Source organism: Aulonocara sp. 'chitande type north' Nkhata Bay, linkage group LG23 (genome assembly GCF_057382095.1).
Source record: "Aulonocara sp. 'chitande type north' Nkhata Bay isolate Kocher_YH1m ecotype deep benthic linkage group LG23, A_spYH_male_GT1.1, whole genome shotgun sequence".
Lineage (NCBI taxonomy): Eukaryota > Metazoa > Chordata > Actinopteri > Cichliformes > Cichlidae > Aulonocara > Aulonocara sp. 'chitande type north' Nkhata Bay.
Genome location: NC_141365.1, coordinates 21,625,794 through 21,645,642, shown reverse-complemented (window position 1 = coordinate 21,645,642; position 19,849 = coordinate 21,625,794). Strand labels below are relative to the sequence as shown.

The 19,849-nt window shown below is 42.9% G+C and overlaps 2 protein-coding genes across 4 annotated transcripts; one reads left to right on the top strand and one right to left on the bottom strand.

Moving 5' to 3' along the window:
* The first annotated feature begins 4,697 nt into the window (after positions 1–4,697).
* LOC147301686 (uncharacterized) lies at positions 4,698–10,019 on the top strand. 2 transcript variants are annotated; one of them, XM_086284230.1, is made up of 3 exons: positions 4,698–4,854; positions 5,699–6,619; positions 7,405–10,018. In XM_086284230.1, exons 2-3 carry the CDS (start codon positions 5,701–5,703, stop codon positions 7,782–7,784), a joined length of 1,299 nt encoding a protein of 432 aa, XP_086140356.1. In that variant the 5' UTR covers positions 4,698–4,854; positions 5,699–5,700; the 3' UTR covers positions 7,785–10,018. The 2 variants fall into 2 exon arrangements, with proteins under 2 accessions (XP_086140356.1, XP_086140357.1); XM_086284231.1 differs by lacking the exon at positions 4,698–4,854 and adding an exon at positions 4,863–5,002 and having other exon boundaries at positions 7,405–10,019.
* Positions 9,211–19,714, bottom strand: fbxo3 (F-box protein 3). 2 transcript variants are annotated; one of them, XM_086284227.1, is made up of 13 exons: positions 19,644–19,714; positions 19,365–19,562; positions 18,489–18,578; positions 18,222–18,385; positions 16,806–16,920; positions 16,515–16,719; positions 16,374–16,419; positions 13,337–13,421; positions 13,132–13,254; positions 12,942–13,057; positions 12,744–12,851; positions 12,587–12,669; positions 9,211–10,984 (listed from the first exon to the last, which is right to left on the bottom strand). In XM_086284227.1, exons 2-13 carry the CDS (start codon positions 19,457–19,459, stop codon positions 10,835–10,837), a joined length of 1,380 nt encoding a protein of 459 aa, XP_086140353.1. In that variant the 5' UTR covers positions 19,460–19,562; positions 19,644–19,714; the 3' UTR covers positions 9,211–10,834. The 2 variants fall into 2 exon arrangements, with proteins under 2 accessions (XP_086140353.1, XP_086140354.1); XM_086284228.1 differs by having other exon boundaries at positions 9,211–10,981.
* Positions 19,715–19,849: the final 135 nt, after the last annotated feature.

Sequence of the window (19,849 nt, the reverse complement as noted above, 5' to 3'; positions counted from 1 at the left end):
GCTACATGCAACATGATCTGTATTCCATTACCTCCATACTGAAAGTAAATAAATGCCTCAGTCAGGTATCCACTACCAGAACTGGATCCTGCTAAATAAAATGTTAAGAAGAAAGGGGACAGTCAGCAGTTGCAGCACATTAAGGGGAACCACAAACCAGTGTGGTTTATAGTGTTCTCATAAACCACACTGCCTCATTTGTGCACACAAACCTTCAACCAGGAAGTCCTGAAGAAGGACCTGTGTTAAAACCACTTGAACAATATCTTAGATTACCCAAGAAAAGAAACAAACCAAACTTTATATTACCATAAAGGGAAAATTCAAACGCTGATAGTCAGTGCTTGACTGGAATTTTAGATTCACACATAGCATAAATGCACTACTGGCTGCTGTTCATCTGTTTATTAACACAAAAATCTATTCAGCAAGTCACATGGCAGCAATTCATTGCCTTTAGGCATGTTTAAGACGACCTGCTGAATTTTAAGCCGAGCACCACATTGGTGATGAAAGGTGATCTAAGCGCCTTTGAACATGCCATGGTTTTTAGAATTTACAGAGAATGGTCTGAAAAGTTGAAAATATCCTGTGAGCAGCGGTTCACAGAAGATTGGAGAGACAGCTTTGAGCTGATAGGAAGGCAACAGCAACTCAAAACCACTTATCACAACTACATATGCAGAAGAGCATTGCTGAATGCAAAGCGCATCAAACATTTAAGCAGATTGGTTACAGCAGCAGAAGACCACACCGAGTGCCACTGATGTCAGCTAAGAATAGAAAACTGAGGCTATGGTTCATGTGGATTCACCGAACTTGAACAAGAGAAGACTGGAAGATGTCCCCTGGTCTGAAAGGCCTTGATTTGTGCTGGTACATTCAGAGGTTGGATCCATCCCAGGTTCCAGCTGGTGGAGGTGGAGAAGTGTCCAAAGTGACAAAACAAAACATAAACATAATGAAGAAATATTCACAAAGAAAAGCAGAATAATGAATGTCTCTGTTTTCAGTCAGTTTGGGAGGCTGATGGTATTTTGTTGGTAAAACTGTGAGGTGTTCCTTTGAGGTGTATGAGTCACAGGGAGGTGAGGACCACAGACAGAAAGAAAGTTAAAAATGTTTATTGTTTAATTATGAAATCAGTTCTAAAACAAAAACAAGAGTTTTTAACCAATTTTTAAAGGTATCCGTGCTTCATATAAAAGCAATGATAATATTCATTCGTTTTCTGCCTGGAGGTCTCCCTGATCAAACGCTTGATTGACTCAGGGATTCACCTGGCCAACAAAAAAAAGAGAAGAAGAGAAAGTGAGAAGGGTCCCATCAATCTTCAGTTCCTCTCCCCTAGCTTTTTTCCTACGTCATCCATCGTCTGTGTCCTGGCAGCTCAGTTGTGTTTTTGAAGTGAATGTCAGGTACTTGACAGGGGAATTTCTCCCGAGGGTGAAAGTGTTTACTCTGACGGATGATGGGACAAAAATAACTGATGCGATCTTGTCCTGGCGCATTCAGTTGTTATATTTTGTGCTTCTAACTCTTACTATTTTTTAACCACTTCACACAGGTATGATTAATATATTGAGCTTGCAAAACATGAAAATACGATCTAATACGAATACTAAATACTGCAAGACTTGCTTCAAGATGCATCATGAGTACAAATACAAACGAAATTGAGCTCTAATATGCAAATGTAGCTTATAATGATACAGAATGAGGCCACAGATGAAAGCAAACAATCTTAAAAAGAGGGACAATAAGATCATGGGTGAAACATTTAAACATTAACTGCTAATTTGTTTTGTAGCTAAAACTGAAACATCATGAGTCGATAAACATTCTAGCAAATTTTATGTGTGCTCTTTTTGTTTTTGTTTGCTTGAGGAAGTGCAGCTTGCAGGATTTCATTAAGGAAAGCTCCACAGCCACGTCTGAAGCTGCAGGAGAAGGACAGCTGTGTTATGGAGGCTCAATGCGATGCTTCAGCCTGCCCCGACAGGCCGACAGTCATTAAAGACTTACACACACACACACGTGCCAGACTCAAGACTGCACACGTCTCTGACCCAAAACTTGGATGAACCAGCATCATCAGTACTTGCAGTATCAGAAGTACTTGTAGTAGTTGAAATACTAGCGGTGCTATTAGGAGCAGTAACCATAGTAACAGTTGCACAAAGGACTCCTGCAGCTGTAATCATGAAAACAGTGCATCTAGTCAACTCTTCACTCCCTCCATTAATCTCTCTCTCTCTCTCTCTCTCTCTGTGCTCAAAATAAAGCATGCTCAACCTTCTTCAGTGCTCCAACACACACACACACACACACACACACACACACACATTCTCTCTTTCTCACTCACACTGCAAAAAGGTTATGAAGATAACGGTGTGTGTGTGTGTTAATGTTGACAGATACAGAAAAAAATGACCCACATTTCATAACTTCATGCCCTCTCTCTCTCTCTCTCTCTCTCTCTCTTTCTCTCTCTCTCTTACCTTTTAAGCAGAGCATGTTGTCCTCACTCGCCCAGCGTCCCTCAATATGACACCCAGTATATTTGTGTGTATGTGTGTGTCTGCGTTTGTGAATCTGAGATGATAAAGACTAAAGGAAAACACAAGTTCAAACTCAGATACCTCCCTCTCTCCCTCTGTCTACCCTCCCTCGTTCTACCACAATAAAAGCCTTCTCTCCTCCTCTCTCCCTCCTCTCAAACCAATCCTCACTCAACCTGAAATTACTCTCCCATTACTCCTCCCTCTCACTCACTCAACAGGTGACCTTCAACCTCCCCATTAAGATGAGTATTTCTGCTTTGATAAAGCTTTGATCCACTCACTTCAAAATAAAAGCCCGGTCTGGCGTCATCTGCCTTGTTTTAATTTATTGTTTAACGTGTTATATATATATATATATTTGCAATGTATTGCTGCTTATATTTTAAAACATATAATTATTCTTTCAACCCCACCTCTCAATTTTAAATCTCTCCCGTGTTTTAAATGCATTGTAGAACAACATGCAGCAACACTACACATGAGTGAGGTTTGGGGTCTTCACACACCCCCGTTCTCTGCTGGCCATCGGGGCGGGGGGGCTGGGAGAAGGTGTTGGCCATCCGATTGGGACCTGGGATGCGGGGCCTCCCTGCTGCTGCGGAGCCTGGGGCGGTCTGCTTGCCTCCACCCCGGGGGAAAGGGTAACATCTCCTGGGTCTAGATGCCGTTTCCCCCTCTGGGGGCGTGGATACCTGGACCCGGGGTATAGAGTATGTTTGGGGAGTGTGATTGTGTGTATGTCCATTTATGTCTATCCTTACGTTGGGTGCGTGCTGAGTATTTGTATATGTGTGCATGAGGGTGGGAATGTATGATTGTGTCAATGTGTGCCTGTTTGTCTGTGTCTATATGTCAGGTCGGGTCTTAGACTCCACCTCTCTGGGAACTCCAAGGCCCTCCAAAGTGTGGAGGCCTATCTCCCCTCACCACACTCCCTGCCGGTGACTGATGACCTCAAGGGTCGGTGCGTTGGTGGTTCTTGGTGTCCGGAGCTGGGCGCTCAGGTATGTACCAGCTCACTCCTGGTGGCTACTTAGCGGGGCCTGGCACCTGTTGCTCGGTCAGGCCTCTTCCGGGGCAAAGGGGTCCCTCGGGCCTCTGGGCCTGCGGCTCGGTTCACTCTGGCACAGCTGGCTGCCAGCAGAGCCGGCAGGCACGCCACTGCAGCCCCCTCTGGCTTCTGCTCCGTGGCTACTGGGTGACCCCTCGTCTGGGGTTCTACTCAGCTCTTCCCAGGAGGGTGGCACGGATGCCCCTCCGGTGGTCCACCTTGGGCTCTTGCACTCTGGGGCCTCTGGATGTCTGGAGCCTGGATCTCCTCCATGCCTGCTTCATGTCCTTGGAGACGGGGCTATGGCTCTCTACACCCTCTAGCAGACCGTTACACGGAGAAACCTTTTGAATACAAGTGCGCTGATGCACACAGGTGTTCACTGTTCATAGACATAAACTACACCTTTCTTAGCTGCTACTTTCAAGCACATTGTGCGCTGTCGGTCCTGCGTGCTGCACAACAACATTCAATAATTAGTATTTACTGCTGTTTACACTTAGCTAGATTGATGCTCATCTAGGACAAACATCTTGAGAAAGTTGAGGGTAAACAGTAACGTTTCCCCACCCCCACCCCTAAAAAAAGAGAAGAGAAAAAACAAGCAAAACAAAACAAGCAAAGAAAAATAAAATACAACTGAAAGGGAGTAAAGAAGAATAAAGAATAAGAATACCTTTATGAGCGATGACGAAGCAGTGGATGACAGAGATGTAGTGCTCTGCTTCCTCAGCAGGTGGTGGGTTTCTGGAGACAGGATCAGCCTTATTAATCACAGACTAAGGAGCACACGCTTCAGCCTGATTATAAATAATATTCAATAAACTTTATGTATCAGTTTCTTCTATTATCTTTATTCATTTATATCTAGTTCACTTGAAAGTGTAGGCTAGTTTGTCTCACCAGAGCCGGAAGATTTTATGTTTTTTTCCTCTATAAACGAAGGAATGTCCGACAATTATAAAACACCCCAGAGATCTCGCGACAATTGAATGCTAGACGAGAGCCTGGTTAAGGGAATTTTGTGATTGGTCAGTGGCGGACGGCTGAAGTGAGTTGATTGGCTGTGCTGGAGGTAAACACGGAAAAGGGCGGTAGCAGAGAATCTGCTGAGCAGGCCGGCGGTTAGCCTAAAAGATGGAGATTTAATCCGGTTCAAATGTTTCTCCTGAGTGGTTTTATTGTTATTTCAGGTTCAGGAACTTTGTTACAAACTAACACAGCCGGCGGTGGAGTCAGGTGGGTGGAAAAACTGGTTAAAATATGTAGTTTTTAGTGCAGGCAAGCCTGTTAGCTGCGCTCTTCTATCCCATTGATGTGAACAGCGTGCAGGAGCAGGGTTACCGTTATCCCAGTCCCAGGATAAACCGGGATGAACCAGGATAAGGTGACTTACTCTGGAGACAAATCTCACTCCTAAATGTGCTTAAGTGTTGAAATTGTATCACTGTTAATGGGGAAAAAGATTAAATATTAAAAGAATCCGTTTAAAGGTTGAATGTATTTGATGAAGATAAGTTTACAGGCTGTGGAGGGATGGAAGTAAAGAGACGTCCAAAGTACCTGGTTGTGATTTCCTGAAGTGTTAGATTATTTTAATGGAATCTGTTTATTAATTTTTTATATATATTTAGAGCTGCTATTTTTAAACCGGACTATAGTAAAAAACCCACACATTTCTGCTGCTTGTGTGACAGCAGAGCACACAGCATATATTTTTACATGTAACGTGCACAATTTGGTTTCGGTAAAGGTCTAACATTGGCTGTTTTTGAAGTTTTGTATTCCTGGTTGAAGCAGACATAAAATATACTTTTTGAGCAAATATTTCGAAATTGGATAAATCGAGCCCGACAGATATTTTGCTATTTCCCAATCTATTTATAACAAGCAATAAAGAAATGAAAACAAAAATATAGAAGAGACAAGAGAAACACCGTTCAACCATGTTATGACTGTTGGTGTTGCATAGTTTGTCCACCAGAACGCACTCTACATTTAGCTTTAAGAATTTTTTATCTTGATCTTAGTGGCAGTTTTCTGAGCCCACCTGGTCCTGACCTGCTCTGTACTATCTTTGCAGGGATGTCGGTTATCATACAGACTCGTGGTGAAGTAGGCGGGGGTGTCGCGGCTCACCTCCAGTGCCCCCACTGTGGCCATTTCTCCAAGAGCCACGCCCATCAGCTCTCCCACATTGCGGCATCCCACCCCTCCTGCCTTGACGGTGTGGTGATGGGACGCCTCGGGAACATCCTGATGTACCAGAGCGGCGCCCGGCTCTTCCACTGCTCCTACTGCTTCTACACCAGCAGAGACTTCACCAAGCTCTACAAGCACATCATCACCAAACACTGCATGGATGAAAGGGACAAGGGAGGCGACAACGGGAGCGAGAAGGGTGACGAGGAGGACGAAGAAATGAAAGATGCCACCAAAAGAAAGCAAACTATTAAGACTGAGGAAGAGGAAGAAGAAGAAGAAGAAGGGAAAGGTGACGCCAAAAGAAAGAAGAGCAATGAGGAGGAAGGAGAAGGAGGGAAAGATGAATCTAAAATAAAGAGCATCAAGACTGAGGAAGAGGAGGAAGGATGCAGGGACGTCCTGAAAAGAAAGAGGAGCAGTGAGGGTGAAGAAGAGGAGGAAGGAGAGGGGGTGGAGTCGGTTAAATGCGAGTATGATGACAAAAGCGTGCTACTGTTTGATGGCGCCAGGTACCGCTGCCTAATCTGTGGTTGGAAGAACAAGCTGAAAGCTGTGGGTGTCAGCCACGTGGTGCGCAAGCACAACATTCCCAAAGCGTACGCCAACCAGGCCATCAGACGTGACCTTGCCACAGCCAACCAGATGCAGAGTGGCGGGGGGGTGGAAGAGGAGGAGGCAGCGGTGGCCGGGCTGAGCGGTGAGCTGCTGAAGGAGGAGATGGAGGCCACGGCCAAAGTGGTGCGCTTCATCTCCAACCGCTTTGTGTGCCTGATGTGCGGCTGGAAGACCAAACTCAAAGGTACCCGCCCACGCACGCAGCTCAAATCAAACTGATGCAGATAAAAGATAATGAACTCGAGGTCCCAGGTACGAATCCCTGCACCTGCTATTCTTTGTAATGACCAGCAGGGGGCAGAAAGCAGTTATTACATGTATGTGTAATGTAACACTTCTGTACTACTTAGCGTTCTGTGTTTTGTAGCCGTTTAACAGACTGTTACCTGGAGGACTGCACCAAACTGGGACAATAAAACTTTGTGGTGATACACTGCCCCCTGGTGGTAACATTTTAAAATATATTTAGAAGAGACTACCGTAACTACAAAAATGACCTTTTAATGTGACATTTACGTCTTAAAGCTTGTATGCATGGCACAGATACCACATCGGGCTGTTGCTTTAAATTTGTAAATGTGAGTTAAAATCCCAGAAATGAAGGAAAGCAGACATAAAACGCCAGAAAATGTAAACACAATCTTTACATTTTAATTACTCTTTAAGCTGACTTCTGTAGTATTCTTTTGGACTTTAAAAAAGATTAGATATGACTTTTTTGACTTATTTTATGCGAATTATTATATTTTATAACAACAGCAACAACAAAAGAATTTTAATCAGCTTATACTTGGTAATTGTATCTTTTTGGTTGTTTTTTTTTTGGTTGTTTTTTTTAAGCAAGCAAAACTAAAAAAATAAAAATCTTTATCTAATTGTTTTTCAAACCAAACAAGCAAACAGATAACTAAAAATAATCCAACATCAAAAACTATAGATTTGTTTTTATTGTCATCTGTGTCGCCGCAGGTTTCGCCATCAGTCACGTGGTGCGTTGCCACGACGTCAAGCGGCCGTACAGCTGCAAGGACTGCAAGCGCAGCTTCTTCTTGCCGAGCCGGCTGCAGCGGCACATCAGCTCCGCCCACCGGCCCGGCCGCTACGCCTGCCCCTTCTGCTGCTTCAGGTCGCACTTCCTGGGAGGCTTCGGGAGACACTGCAGCCGCTGCAACGCCCGCGAGGAGGAGGGGGATGGCGGTGATGGAGGGGCAGTGGAGGAGGAGGACAACGAGGAGGAGGAGGAGGGAGAGGACAGGAAGGAGACAAGAGGGGAAAAGAAACGCAGAAGTCTGGGGATGGTGGCGGCGGCGGAGGAAGACGACGATCAGGACGAAGATGACGAAGACTGAAAAGGAGGAGGAGCTACAGAAGCACGCGATACTCCGCTGAACATTTTTAACCTGCAGAGAACAAATATCTGTTTCACCGAGTCCGAATAAGCTTCTTTTTTTTTTTTACGATTCGTCTGCTTTAATGAAGCTTCGTGTCTTAAATTTGGAGATTCGGGTGTTTGAAGCTCGACTGTAAAAAGAGCTTCAAATCACCGCTTGAAAATGAATTTGATGGCGTTTGTGGAGACTGCTCACATCATCAGCATCTGGATCCAACTCTTTAACAGACTGAGTTTGTTTAATTACGCTCAGCTGAATGTAACCGCTGGTTTAAACTTTATTATTCACGGTTTCATTCACAGTTTAATGCAGCGGTCTTAAAGATTTTAATTTAAATGCATGTTTGAGGTCACTGTGATCTCACAGCAGTTTGTGTCTCTGAACACGATTTCTCATCTGACTTGTGTCCATTTAGCTGCCAAACTACACTGGGAAGACGGCAAACGTGTTTAAACTCATCACTGCCAAAACTTTTGGACACAACTGAACTCAAAACTAATATTTTCAGCTTTTAAAAGGTCAGAATTGAAAGGTTTAGTAATGATGTGACACATTCACATCGGAAACCCAAATTAGAGTCTTACGCGTCACTGGTCTTGACACTGCAATTGATTTTTTTTTTAATACTCATGTATGGATCACCATTAAAAACTATTTGTTTAGGTCTAGGAACCGCTCGTGGCCTGCTGCTTTGTGTTTTCTTGGTTTCCATGGGGATGTGTAAACGGGAAATAAGCTTACCGTTAACATAGACAAGGTTCAAAGTCATGCTGTTGTCTGTAGTGACTGCATTAACTTACTGAGCACTTAGTGCTGCTTCAGTTTTACATTAATAGTATTAAGCTGACAAACGAAGTGGACGGTTATTGTGAAGTAGCCAAAGGAAATGCAACATTAGTCAGCAGCATTTACCACTATAGTACAAGAATGATTTTATCAGCCATCCTAAAATGTCTAGAGAAGAGAGGAGCTACCTGACAGAGGTCAGTGTATGTGCAAAAACACTTTTTTTTTTCTACTTTTGGATCTGGATGGCATCACAGAGAGCAAATCACGTGAGGCACACAGAAACCCCGCCTACCTGCTGATCAAACCTGTTTGTAAGGTGCAGCCAATTGGAAAAACTGGCGGCTAAGACAGCCTGTGGTACATGTGAAGCTCCTCTGGAAAAGTGTAAGAGCTTCCAGGAACTGGCCAATCAGAATAAAATCAACTTTAAGGGAGCAGAAACAATTTGTTTTATAAAAGCTGTGAAAAGGGCAGGTATCTGAAATAAACTCAATCTTTAAAAGGCTGGTGAAGTCTCACTAAAGCTCTGGAGTTAATCTTTTTACAGTGTGTGAGAAAATCACCTTCAAGCGAGCGTGTAAAAGTAAAGCGACTGAGTATAAGAGATTTATTTAATCCAAACATACAAAAACAAACCCGCTGACTGTCCCGCCTCCACCGGACAGAAAGGAAGGAGACCTGCTTTAAGATACCAACTCAAGTCTAAGAAAGCAGCGTGAAGCATACAACACTTTAACCCCCAGATAAAAGAAACCCAAGTCCTCTTCTCTTATCACACTCTGCCTGCCCTTGCGTGTACACATTATTTTGAAATAATTTTTTTTTTTTTTGGGGAAAAAGCACAATAAACCCAGATTTTCTTTTTCACTGCACCAACTTAAAGCCGTATGACTACAACTCATCTTAAAGGTAACATATCAATCTATAGCTGCAAGTATTTATTATTGTATTAATTTACTTTCTTTATTGTGTCTCTCTCAGGTTTTAATACTGGCTGAAGGTGTGATTTGCTGGCACATGACAAAGGATAAGCACCAGATTTAAGGAGCAGAAACCATAAAAATATGCAATAAAACCTTTGGCTGTGGAGATCTTTCCTTTTTAATAACACACATAACAGCTGCACTGCTCAGTTTATCCACTAGGGGGAGGGCTAATGTTGAATCGCCTCTCTCAAATTAAAAAAGTGTCTCATATGAAAGCCTTAAATAATTCCTAAAAGTTTAGGCTTCAGACATGTGAGACATTTGAGTGGTTGCTCATCGCTAATCCAACGATATACCTGCTGTTTACTAACACAGGAAAAATTCGGAATATTTGATTTCAGGTTTTCAGATTTTCCTTGTCTACCTTTGTAGGTGTTGAATGGATTTGTTGGATGAAAAAAATCCTTTCGATGAGGCCACATTGGGCTGGTTGGTGTTTTCTACACCAAATGACTGCATGCTAGGATTAAATGACCACACACATACTGAAATTTGCTTGCAGCGTCTCTCAGATTACACTTTAAGACGGCAGCATAACATCTTTTCACCTGCAGATACTGTGAAGTCTCCATATTTTTTGGAAAAGAATCTCTTTCATTAAATTTTGGCTAGGAAGCCATAAAAAAACAAAATCTATCAGTAGTTAGGCTTAAGTTCCTGCCGTGGAAACCCCCCCCCCCCCCCAAAAAAACCACAGCTTTTCTCATTTAAAGAAGGAGAAGCATTATCCCTCTGAGAACTAAAATCTTATGGACAAAAGTAACAGACCCACATTTTTTCCATTTCACAAAAAACCTCCAGATTTAAGTCTTGTAGTCGACACAAATCGGCATTTTCCTCATTCTAAACTGGAACCTGAAGCCACTGGCGTCAGTTTGTTCCCTGCTGTGTTTGTTTGGGAGCCACAGATCACCACGGTGCTCCTTTAAAAGGCCAACGCCAGTGGCGTCCAGCCCGTCTCATCCTCACTTATCAAACAGTGTCCTGACAAAAGCTTAAACACCCAACAGAAAAAGACCATTTCTATAAAACTGCACTTTCACATTTTGATTTTGTTTCACTGGCAGCTGGAAGTTGGTGCGACTCGGTCCCTGTATGGCTCTGCTTGGTGGGTTCACTGGTACAACCAGTCCCATAATCCCCTGCTGCGAGTCAAAGGCCATACGGAAGCTTTTAATGTTCATCGACCCAATTAACTGACATCAGCATGTTATGATGTTGGGAGGTCAGAGGTCAGATGTGTCGAGGACACCATGCTCCCTCCAAGGCAGCCATGTTGATTCCCCTAAGGTCGTCGAAGTCGTCGCCGTCTCCGTCGCAGTACTCGCCGTCGTCGTCGTGGTCGTCGAAGCGAGGCGTGTAGCTAGCCAACGCCTTCTGCTGCTTGGATCAGATGTCGTCCGGAACAAAACAGAAGAGACAACAGAGAGCGTGAGCAGCAAGTGCTGAAGGTTGGACAGTCTGAAGCTGATCAATGAGATCATTAAAGGAGGCGACGCCTACTTTAACCCTCCAATACAGAAGCAAGACACGGTGTTGGTGGCTGATCTGCACGTCTGTACCAGTTTTTTACCTGTTTGCAGAGAATTTTTGGGTCATTTTTCAGCCATTATGCGTTTAATTTTGGTGGTCTCTGCAGGTACTTTATGGTGCGCTTGGACACCATACTGGTATCACACCATACCAAGATATTTAGAAAGCCTAACAGTGTCACTTACACTGACACAGATGTTACGCTGAAGTCATGTTTCACTAAAAAGCCGCTAGAGGGCATCCCCTCAGCAGTGAACAGTATGCTGAGCTCAGTGAGTTGTGCAAGATAGCGACTGTAAGTAGTAAACAGTGTAATTAGTAAACTCTTTAAATTAATTTTAGGCTTGAGTTCTTTGAAAAAAGGCGAGCCAGCCAACCCCGGTGAAGCTGTGTGACGGAAACACTTCAAACTGGCCCTGAAGTCAGCTCCTGATGTCCGCTGTCTGCAGCAGGGCTGCTCTCAGCAGCTAAAATCAAACAAACTAAAATCTGGACAGTCAGACTCTCTCAGTGTAGCTAATGATTTTCCATCACCAGCAGCTCAGCCTGCAGCTTTTACATTTTTAAACTCAGACTGCAGAGAGTGAGAGATGCAAGATAAAACAAACCTCCAGAGTACAGGGGACTTTATCAGATCTCCGAAGATCAAAATTGTTCTGGGACCTGAAACTGAAGCGATCACAACAGCCAAGTATTGAGGCTTCATTAATGTTTCCAAGATTCAAAGTTATTTAGGAATCTTGTTTCCCCCTCCAGGTAAGGAAACTAGTAATTCTGGTAACTTGATTTATTTATTTGTTCATTTTATTGGATTATCGGTTCTTTATGAATACACCTGACCCACACCTGAAGCCAGCACTGTGGAAATCATGTACATCACTGTATACGTACAGAGCTTCCTACTGATTCTTTTAATATACACAGCTCTGCTCAGGTACGTTACTTCTTATCTCTGTACATGCATGTGTAGAAACCATAATCAAGTCATCCTTCTCCTTGTGTTTGATTCCTGACAGTTTACATTTGCTGCACCTTTTACCTGAAATAATCTCCAATTAAGCACAAACAAATTGTCACAGTGGAAGATTTAAGAATATCTTAAAGCATTAAACAAACAATTTCTTGACCTTAAAGTTGCTCTTGTCCTTGATATCATCTTGGTGTTCTCCTCATCCTCTTATATTTATGTTTACTGCCCTCAGCTCATTAGAGTAAAGCTGTGCTGCATAAACCTGGAAGTTTGACTTTTCATTTTGTCTTCCTGCAGTACCTTCTCAGCCACTTCCCTTTGCAGTAATCCTGTCTTTGTAGTTCATTTGTCTCCAGTTAACCAGCCATGTGCATCAATGCCAGATGTTGAAAACCAACAAATAATTACGTTTCAGTTTTGACTTCAGTCTAAAATCCCCTGAAAGTGTCTTTTGATTTTCAGAGCGTTGCAGAACCTCTTACCGTTCGGACCACAGGCTCTCTGAAGGGGGGGCAGACCATGTGAAAACGAGGTATGGCCACGTGGAAAACTTCCTCTTTACTGGCTATGAAAGAAACAAATATGAGAACAGCAGCAAAACATCTGGGAGGCGTTTCTGTTACAGGTGGAGGTAGTTACCAAGTCTGTGGAAGGTGTAGTGACCCTCCATGTACTCTGACGAGGTGGAGAAGGTCGTGCAGCTGGCGTACTCGTGTACTTTTCCAGGCGTCATGACCGGGAACTCCCCTGCACAGATACACACACAAACACACACATTCAGCAGCTGGTCTCAGCCAATCACAGTGGAGCAGCCCAGGTGTGATGCGGGCAGCGTACCGACCACGCCGGGACCCTGGACTTCCTCCACGTTGCCATCAGAGGTGGTGATTTTCCAGTAGCGGCTGTCGAGCTGACAGGCAGCTTCAGGCGAGGCGCTGCTGGACATTTCTATTCTGAAAACACATGCCGGGTCATTAAAACGCTGAAAAGAGGCGGTGAGAGACATGGCGAGCAGAGAGGAAGTTACCTGATGCGGTAGGTGAAGAAGAAGTGTGGAGGATGGACGGACGAAAGCTCTGGCAGGAAGGAGGTAGAAACGGAGACGGTGATGTCGCCGGTGGTTGCCACGCAGCTTTTGTCGTGCACATACCTGCAGAGCAAAATCAGCTTTGAGCTTCACAGAGGCTCAAACACACAAAACACTCATTAACGTGTGCGCGACTCGTTGTTACCTGAAGATCTGGTCTCTGATGATTGGATACTCTCCCGTGACGACGTTGTGCACGTAGGTCGTGAACCACTCCAAGAAACATGAGCCTGCACACACAAACACTCACAGTTTCCCACGTTTTCATGCTCAGGGTTTCTGCAGCTTTCACACAAAGTTAAAGAATCACAGAGAACAAACTGACACAAACTTATAATCTGTCTGGGTGATTTATCCAACTGGAGGAGAGAAATAAATCAAGCAGCTGCTGAAACGGTCTCGTGTTTAGGACTTTCGGTTCGGTCTAAAGTAGCTTATACCTCAACTTTATACAAATGAATGAAGAGTGGACGACTTGAGTCAAATGTTCCTGCAAACCTGAATCTATCAAATCACATTTCACAACTGGATACGTGGACAGTACCTGGGTTTAGTTAAACCACGGCAAAGACGAGTAAGCCCAGTGATAGACCCGCCTCTCACATGATGACAGCTGTGATGTGTTCCAGCACACTGGATGCTGAACTGAATGTAGGGAATTCAAATGTTGTCTTAACTCTGTGAGATTACTCAGATTCACTGCTAGACCTGTTGTTTCTTTCTTTATGGGCTCCACCCTGAGCGTAGGTGACATCACCAAGAAAGCAGTCAGAAACACTCAAATTCACCTGCATCTTTATCTGCTCTTTTTTCCACCTTGAAACTTTCAATGTCTATAATTGCCGTCTGACAGTTTGTTCAGCTCATAGATCTCTTGAACTATCAGCCCGAGAACCTTAAACCACCAAGAAACCTGCAGTGAGTCTGTCAAGTTGGTTGACCTTTTGCCTTCATTTCCTTCTCATTGCATCCATCTTCAGACAGTGAGTGAGGGAGGAGGTCCGTCTGCCTGACTTTTGCGACCGCGCAGTATCATCTGTGGAGAATTTACATTACAACTATGCCACGCCCCAGGCAGCGGACTTCAAAGAAGCATAACAGGAATGACTTCTTGGCCGCCGGATCTCCAGCTGTCCGTGTCCGCAACGGAGTATAATTAAGACCTCAGGCATAGTGTTTCCTTTAATGATGTGAATTTCAGGGCAATTTTGGTTTTCCGTTTGCTGTGTGGCTCCAAGACCCGAAGCAGAGTTTTTGTTAACGAATTTAACTAAAGAAAAATGGGTTATTTAAAAAAACAAAACTGCATCGAACAAACGTCCGCCTACTTTAAGAAGTTTGGACTGCAGTAAAAACAAGAGCAGGGTTAGGGTTCAGGGTTTGTTATTTGCTCTGTTTAAATCCGTTTTAACCCACCTGACATATTGATTGATTATTTTTTATTTATGTGGATATAGAAGATGTATTAATTTGTTAAAAAAAAATACTGAGTCAGAGGTCAAACATGACATTTTAAATCTTTACACGACCTTCTATATATTAACATTACACGCTGAGTTGACCATGAAGACTGGATGTAAGAAATATTTGAACATGACCTTTCTCTGCACTTCTACAAAGCAGAATTCAAAATTTTTCACGTAATTGTGATTACAGGTAGAAAGTTTATTTTAACACCTGAGAGAATTGGACCTTTTTGTTTGACGGACTTTTGGACCTGGAAATGTTTAATGACATCAGACTGAACGAGAAGACAAGTTGCAGAAAATCTTGTGACATCCAGCTTTAGAGTTCGACAGCAGGGCAGCAAAAACAAACAGATCAAACAGAGAGACGAGCTGTCGCTGTTAAAACTGAGAGGAGAGTGCACGGTGAGACACTTAACAATGTTCATCTGAACTCCTGTGAAGAACTATGTGATAATACAATTGCACTCAAATACATTACACCCCAGTCAAATACAGTTAACTGACTGAACGTACAGAAATGTTCTACTGGAAAGCTTACAGGATACTTCAACATAGAGGTTTAAAAAGACAAAAAGTAAATGAAATGATTTTTTCTTCCTAAAACCGATTCAGCATTAATCCTAAAAGCCTTTTAACAGTTCCTCTTCAAACTTAAATATCACTTAAATACTCATTGCACAAGTTTTTCACAAACTGTAAATAACAACTTGTCTTAAATTCTCTAAATATTTAGTATTTGTTTTCTCTTTATCGTTATTATTACTGCTATTTTCTGTTATTTTCTTCTTAATTTAACTGCATACTTCTATATGCTCATGTAAAGCTGACGAACACGAGCCAAAGTATTTCGTTATGGGTAAATGTGGCTACACTGTTTATCTGTACATGACAATAAAACTTAAAACTTGAAACAGCAGTGCTCAGAATGATCATAAAGGCTTCCTGTTTCTGTTCTGTTTGTGGTTTAAAATAATATGAGATTAAACTGGAGGCTGTTTTACGGGTTTATACCTAAATTATGTTTCAGTTTGGTCTCGTGCGGCTTAATTGAAAACCCCTCTTAACCCAACGTCTTAAACTTCCACATAACCTGACGTGCACCAAGAAATGGGACAACACGTTGCGTTGACGCAGCCCACAATGACTAAAGGTGTAGAAGGTTACAGCGTAGGGTTAAAAAGAGCATTTGTGTACATCATAATTTGATGTACACAAATGTAGATTTCCTGCTGAAGCAAAATTAAGGCATCAGTCTGAATTTTGATTTGAAGACACAGTTGGTTCTAAGCGATGTTTAATTAAGATTTTAATAATTTAAGTATGTGGTGTAGTTTTAATATTGAGCCACTAGATGGCATTGATGTCAGCTTTGATTACCATGTCAAACTTGCAATTCACTAATTCTTGTAAATCTTCCGTTTCACGAACTTTGGAGAACGACACCCTGATCACAGCAATTCTACTGAAGCTGAAAGAATCTGGACTCTTATCTCTAAGTGTTTTTTGATTTTAGGAAAAGTAAGAGCGCTTAGACCAGAAATTATACACATGGTCTGCCTAAAAAGTCACCAGTGACAGGAAAATGAAAACAGGAGTCATCTGCAAGTCGAAGAACTTCCTGACCTAAAACCACAATTCATACTTTAAAATGTTAAATAACATTTTCTGAATATAACATTTCTAACACAGTTGCAGATAAAGACTGGCGCTGACCTGTGATGAACATGTCGATGGCTGAAGGATCCTGAGCCGTCTGATCCTGAAACACAGAAAGAAGAAACAGTTCCAAATATGTCCACTGAATGCTACAGAGCATTTACTTTGAAAGAATAAGCAGACAGTAAATGTGCTGACCGGGCAGGGGTAGAAGCTCTCAAACATCTGGCGCCCCTCAGCAGGCTCCAGCGCCATATACTGACTGAGGCCAGTGTGGAAGCAGAAGGTGAGCGGCAGGCAGCGCCTCATCCCCTTCCTCTGCTGGAAGCCGCCGGCCGCCGTCTCCACATCCAGCAGCACCTCGGAGCGGTAGTGGTTGGACAGAGACATGCTGCCCATCAGCCTGAGGACAGAGAGACAGGTGGAGAGGAAGGTGAGACAGGTAGAAGGGGGCGTGGCTACAGTCTGTGTTCTCAGGCTGACACTGACCCTGGGATGACCAGCTTCTGACCGTTGTGGATGCGGTAGGAACAGCGGTAGTCGTCTGGGAGCTTGCAGCCGATCTGTGCCTCGATGTCATTCAGCTCCACCTCGGTGGTGCCCTCTGAAGACAGAAACAGGAAACATCACCTTTAAAGGCGATGCTAATGGGGCTGACAGATATAAACAAAAAAGGTTTTCTTGTAGTTTATCTTCAGGAGAGCTCAGACTTTACATGCAATTACTGATTATCAAGTTTTATAGAAAGAAGGTGACGAGATGTGTGAATGACTGAGAAACATGAGCAGAGAGCAACCCAACAACTTTCAAACATCAAGAAACACTTTACAGCAGTACTTTGTTTTACTGAAGCAGAAACAAAAGAACTTGATTCTTTTAGCTCAAGAACAAAGAAAATTTGGCAGAAACATGCAGATTTCTCCTCGTTACACTAAAAATGGCGGAGCAGTGAAGGCAAGCCTGAAGCCATCTGCTTCATCTGTCATAAAATAACGAGTAGGGCTGCCATGATTAGTCGACTAATCACGATTACGTCGACTATTAGAGGCTTTTTTTTAGTGTTTTATTTGTTCCTGAGTAAATCGTTTGGCTGAGATTAAAGTTATAGTTTTTACACAGCTGAATAAACGTCAAGCAGACAACTGATTATCAGAAGTGTGAGATGCTCGAGAATATACTCCGTTGTCCTGTTATATTTTAGATAGCAAGGAGTTTATTAAACTTCACCGAAACAATCTGCAAATTTCATTAAAATTTAATAAACTATCATCTTGTCTTTATTTTTAGTTAGCACATACCTTAAACACTTAAAGCTGTAAGCTAATGATAGTTATATAAGAGCAGATGCTGCTGGTGCAATAAGCTGTAGGTTTTACGTCCAATGGATGCATGATCTGATTAGTCGACTAATCGCAAAAATAATCGGTGACTAGTCGACTATCAAAATAATCGTTTGTGGCAGCCCTAATTGCAAGTGAAGCGAGCCATAAAATTGTTTATTACTCAACTGTCTGTTGACTTTACTTAAGCCTCTGAAAACAGGGGGGCGTGTTTAAAATAGCTGTAATTCATAAACAGCTAATTCTGTACTTTAGTTAAACCCTTTGAAACAAACCTGAAAGTCTGGATTTTAATCACATATTGATTGTTTCGTGTAAAATCCACTGTGGTGACGTGCAGTGAATTTCAGGCTTTGTTGATGCAGTGAGCACAAAGAAAGCCAAACTCGGAAAGAATCTTTTTGTTAATGAAGAACGACATTTTTATTTAATTTTCAAACCTGTTTTTAAAAGTCTAGAATTTTGGTGTTGCCTTTCAAACAAAAAGCCTGGCTATTTCCAGTTTGAACTATGTGATATCTGTGCGAGCTGTGGTGCATCCAGCTGTTGAACTGTTGTGTGACACCTTTGAGTGATGCGATCATTCGTGGACACCTCTGCTGCAGGAAGCTCTTGAGCTGCTCCCACGCCCTCTTCAGCACTGCGTAATACTGGATGTACCGGCCCAGATCAGTGTAGTACTGCTTGAAGAGGCAGAACCAGGACACACCGCTCTGCAGTCGGTCGTCACTAAGTGAGCATACATACAGAGAGAGAGAGAGACAGAGAGAGGAGAAAAGTCAGAGTGCGGCGAGGCTGCGGCGAGGTGTAAAACATGTCGGGGTGAACTCACTCTGTCAGCAGCCAGTGTTTGCAGCACTGAGACTTCCAAAGAGGATTGTGCTTAGAGAGCTCGTTCAGGCGCCTGCTGACAAAGCTGCAGCTGAGGAGGAGGGAGAGGGGGAGGAGTCAAACACAGAGAGAGGAGTTTTATCTCAAACACATCTCGTGGTTTACACGAGAGCAAACAGATATAATGACACATCCTGAAAACTACTCAACTTTATTTAAAATTTATGTTTATTTAAAACAACAATTTTATTTAAACCTGAACAACATATTTAACTTTTTTATCAACTAGAAAAGTTTTACGACATATTTATGTACCTTTGCTGCAGGAAACCAGTGTACTTTAACTGTAATAACCCTTCTGCTATAATAATCAGAACATATTTGTGTGATTTCACTGAAAGAATCGGATGCCTGTGTACTTTTATTACATGGATTTAATGCGCTTTTTAGTACTTTGATAATAAGTTTCAGTAGATTAACATGAAAAGGGTTGAGGCTAACAGACATGCGCAGTAGGGGACGTAAACAAATAGTTAGCAGCAGTTAGCATGCGGCTAACTGTAAACGCGATCATATCTCGTATATGGGGCGTTTTAAAGTCTCTGTGTTGGCTCTGCGCTACGTGACAGCTGCCATTAAAGTTACATTTTCATGAATACTTGCAGTAAAACACTGACAGCACCTTTTGTCACAACTCTTTACTCAGAATTACAAGAACAAAAATTAAAATAAAGGGGCTCGCCTAACGAGCTGCTGTCGTTGTTATTAGCGGTTAGCCTCTAGCCTGCGTTTCCTCCTGCAGCTTGTGTAAGAAGAAATCAATGGCGTGTTTTCTTCTTCCTCTCCTGGCTACACCGTGGAGGTGTGGGATACGTACTGCATCAAGTCCCTGAAGTCCAAGTAGGATAAAATGTGCAGCAGCGGGTCTGTGGGCAGTTGATCCATCCGTAACTCCGTGAAAGCGGCTGCCATTGTTAGCAGTAGTGACGCTGTTTCTTCTTCTACAGCGTTTAACGGCTGTTGGTGAACTTTACCTGGTGAACTTCTGTACTTTACCGCCACCAGCTGGTAGTCACTGTGGTTAACGATGTTTAATATTTATATATTTTTTGACTTCTTTGGTGTAAAATTGTGTGGCTTCTCTGTGCACTCTTACCTGTAACCTAAATGTCCGTAACAAGACGCGGTCTTGTCTGGTCTTACTGTGGAAATGTTCCACCCAGTGTTGCCAACTCCTCAGTAAGGAAAATCACTATTGGCTGTCCGAAAAGTCGCTAGAAGTCGCCAAATAACGTCATCGCCTAATTTGCATAATTGGTCATGCTACTGTAATTGTAACCTACGTTGTTGGAGAGAGAAATA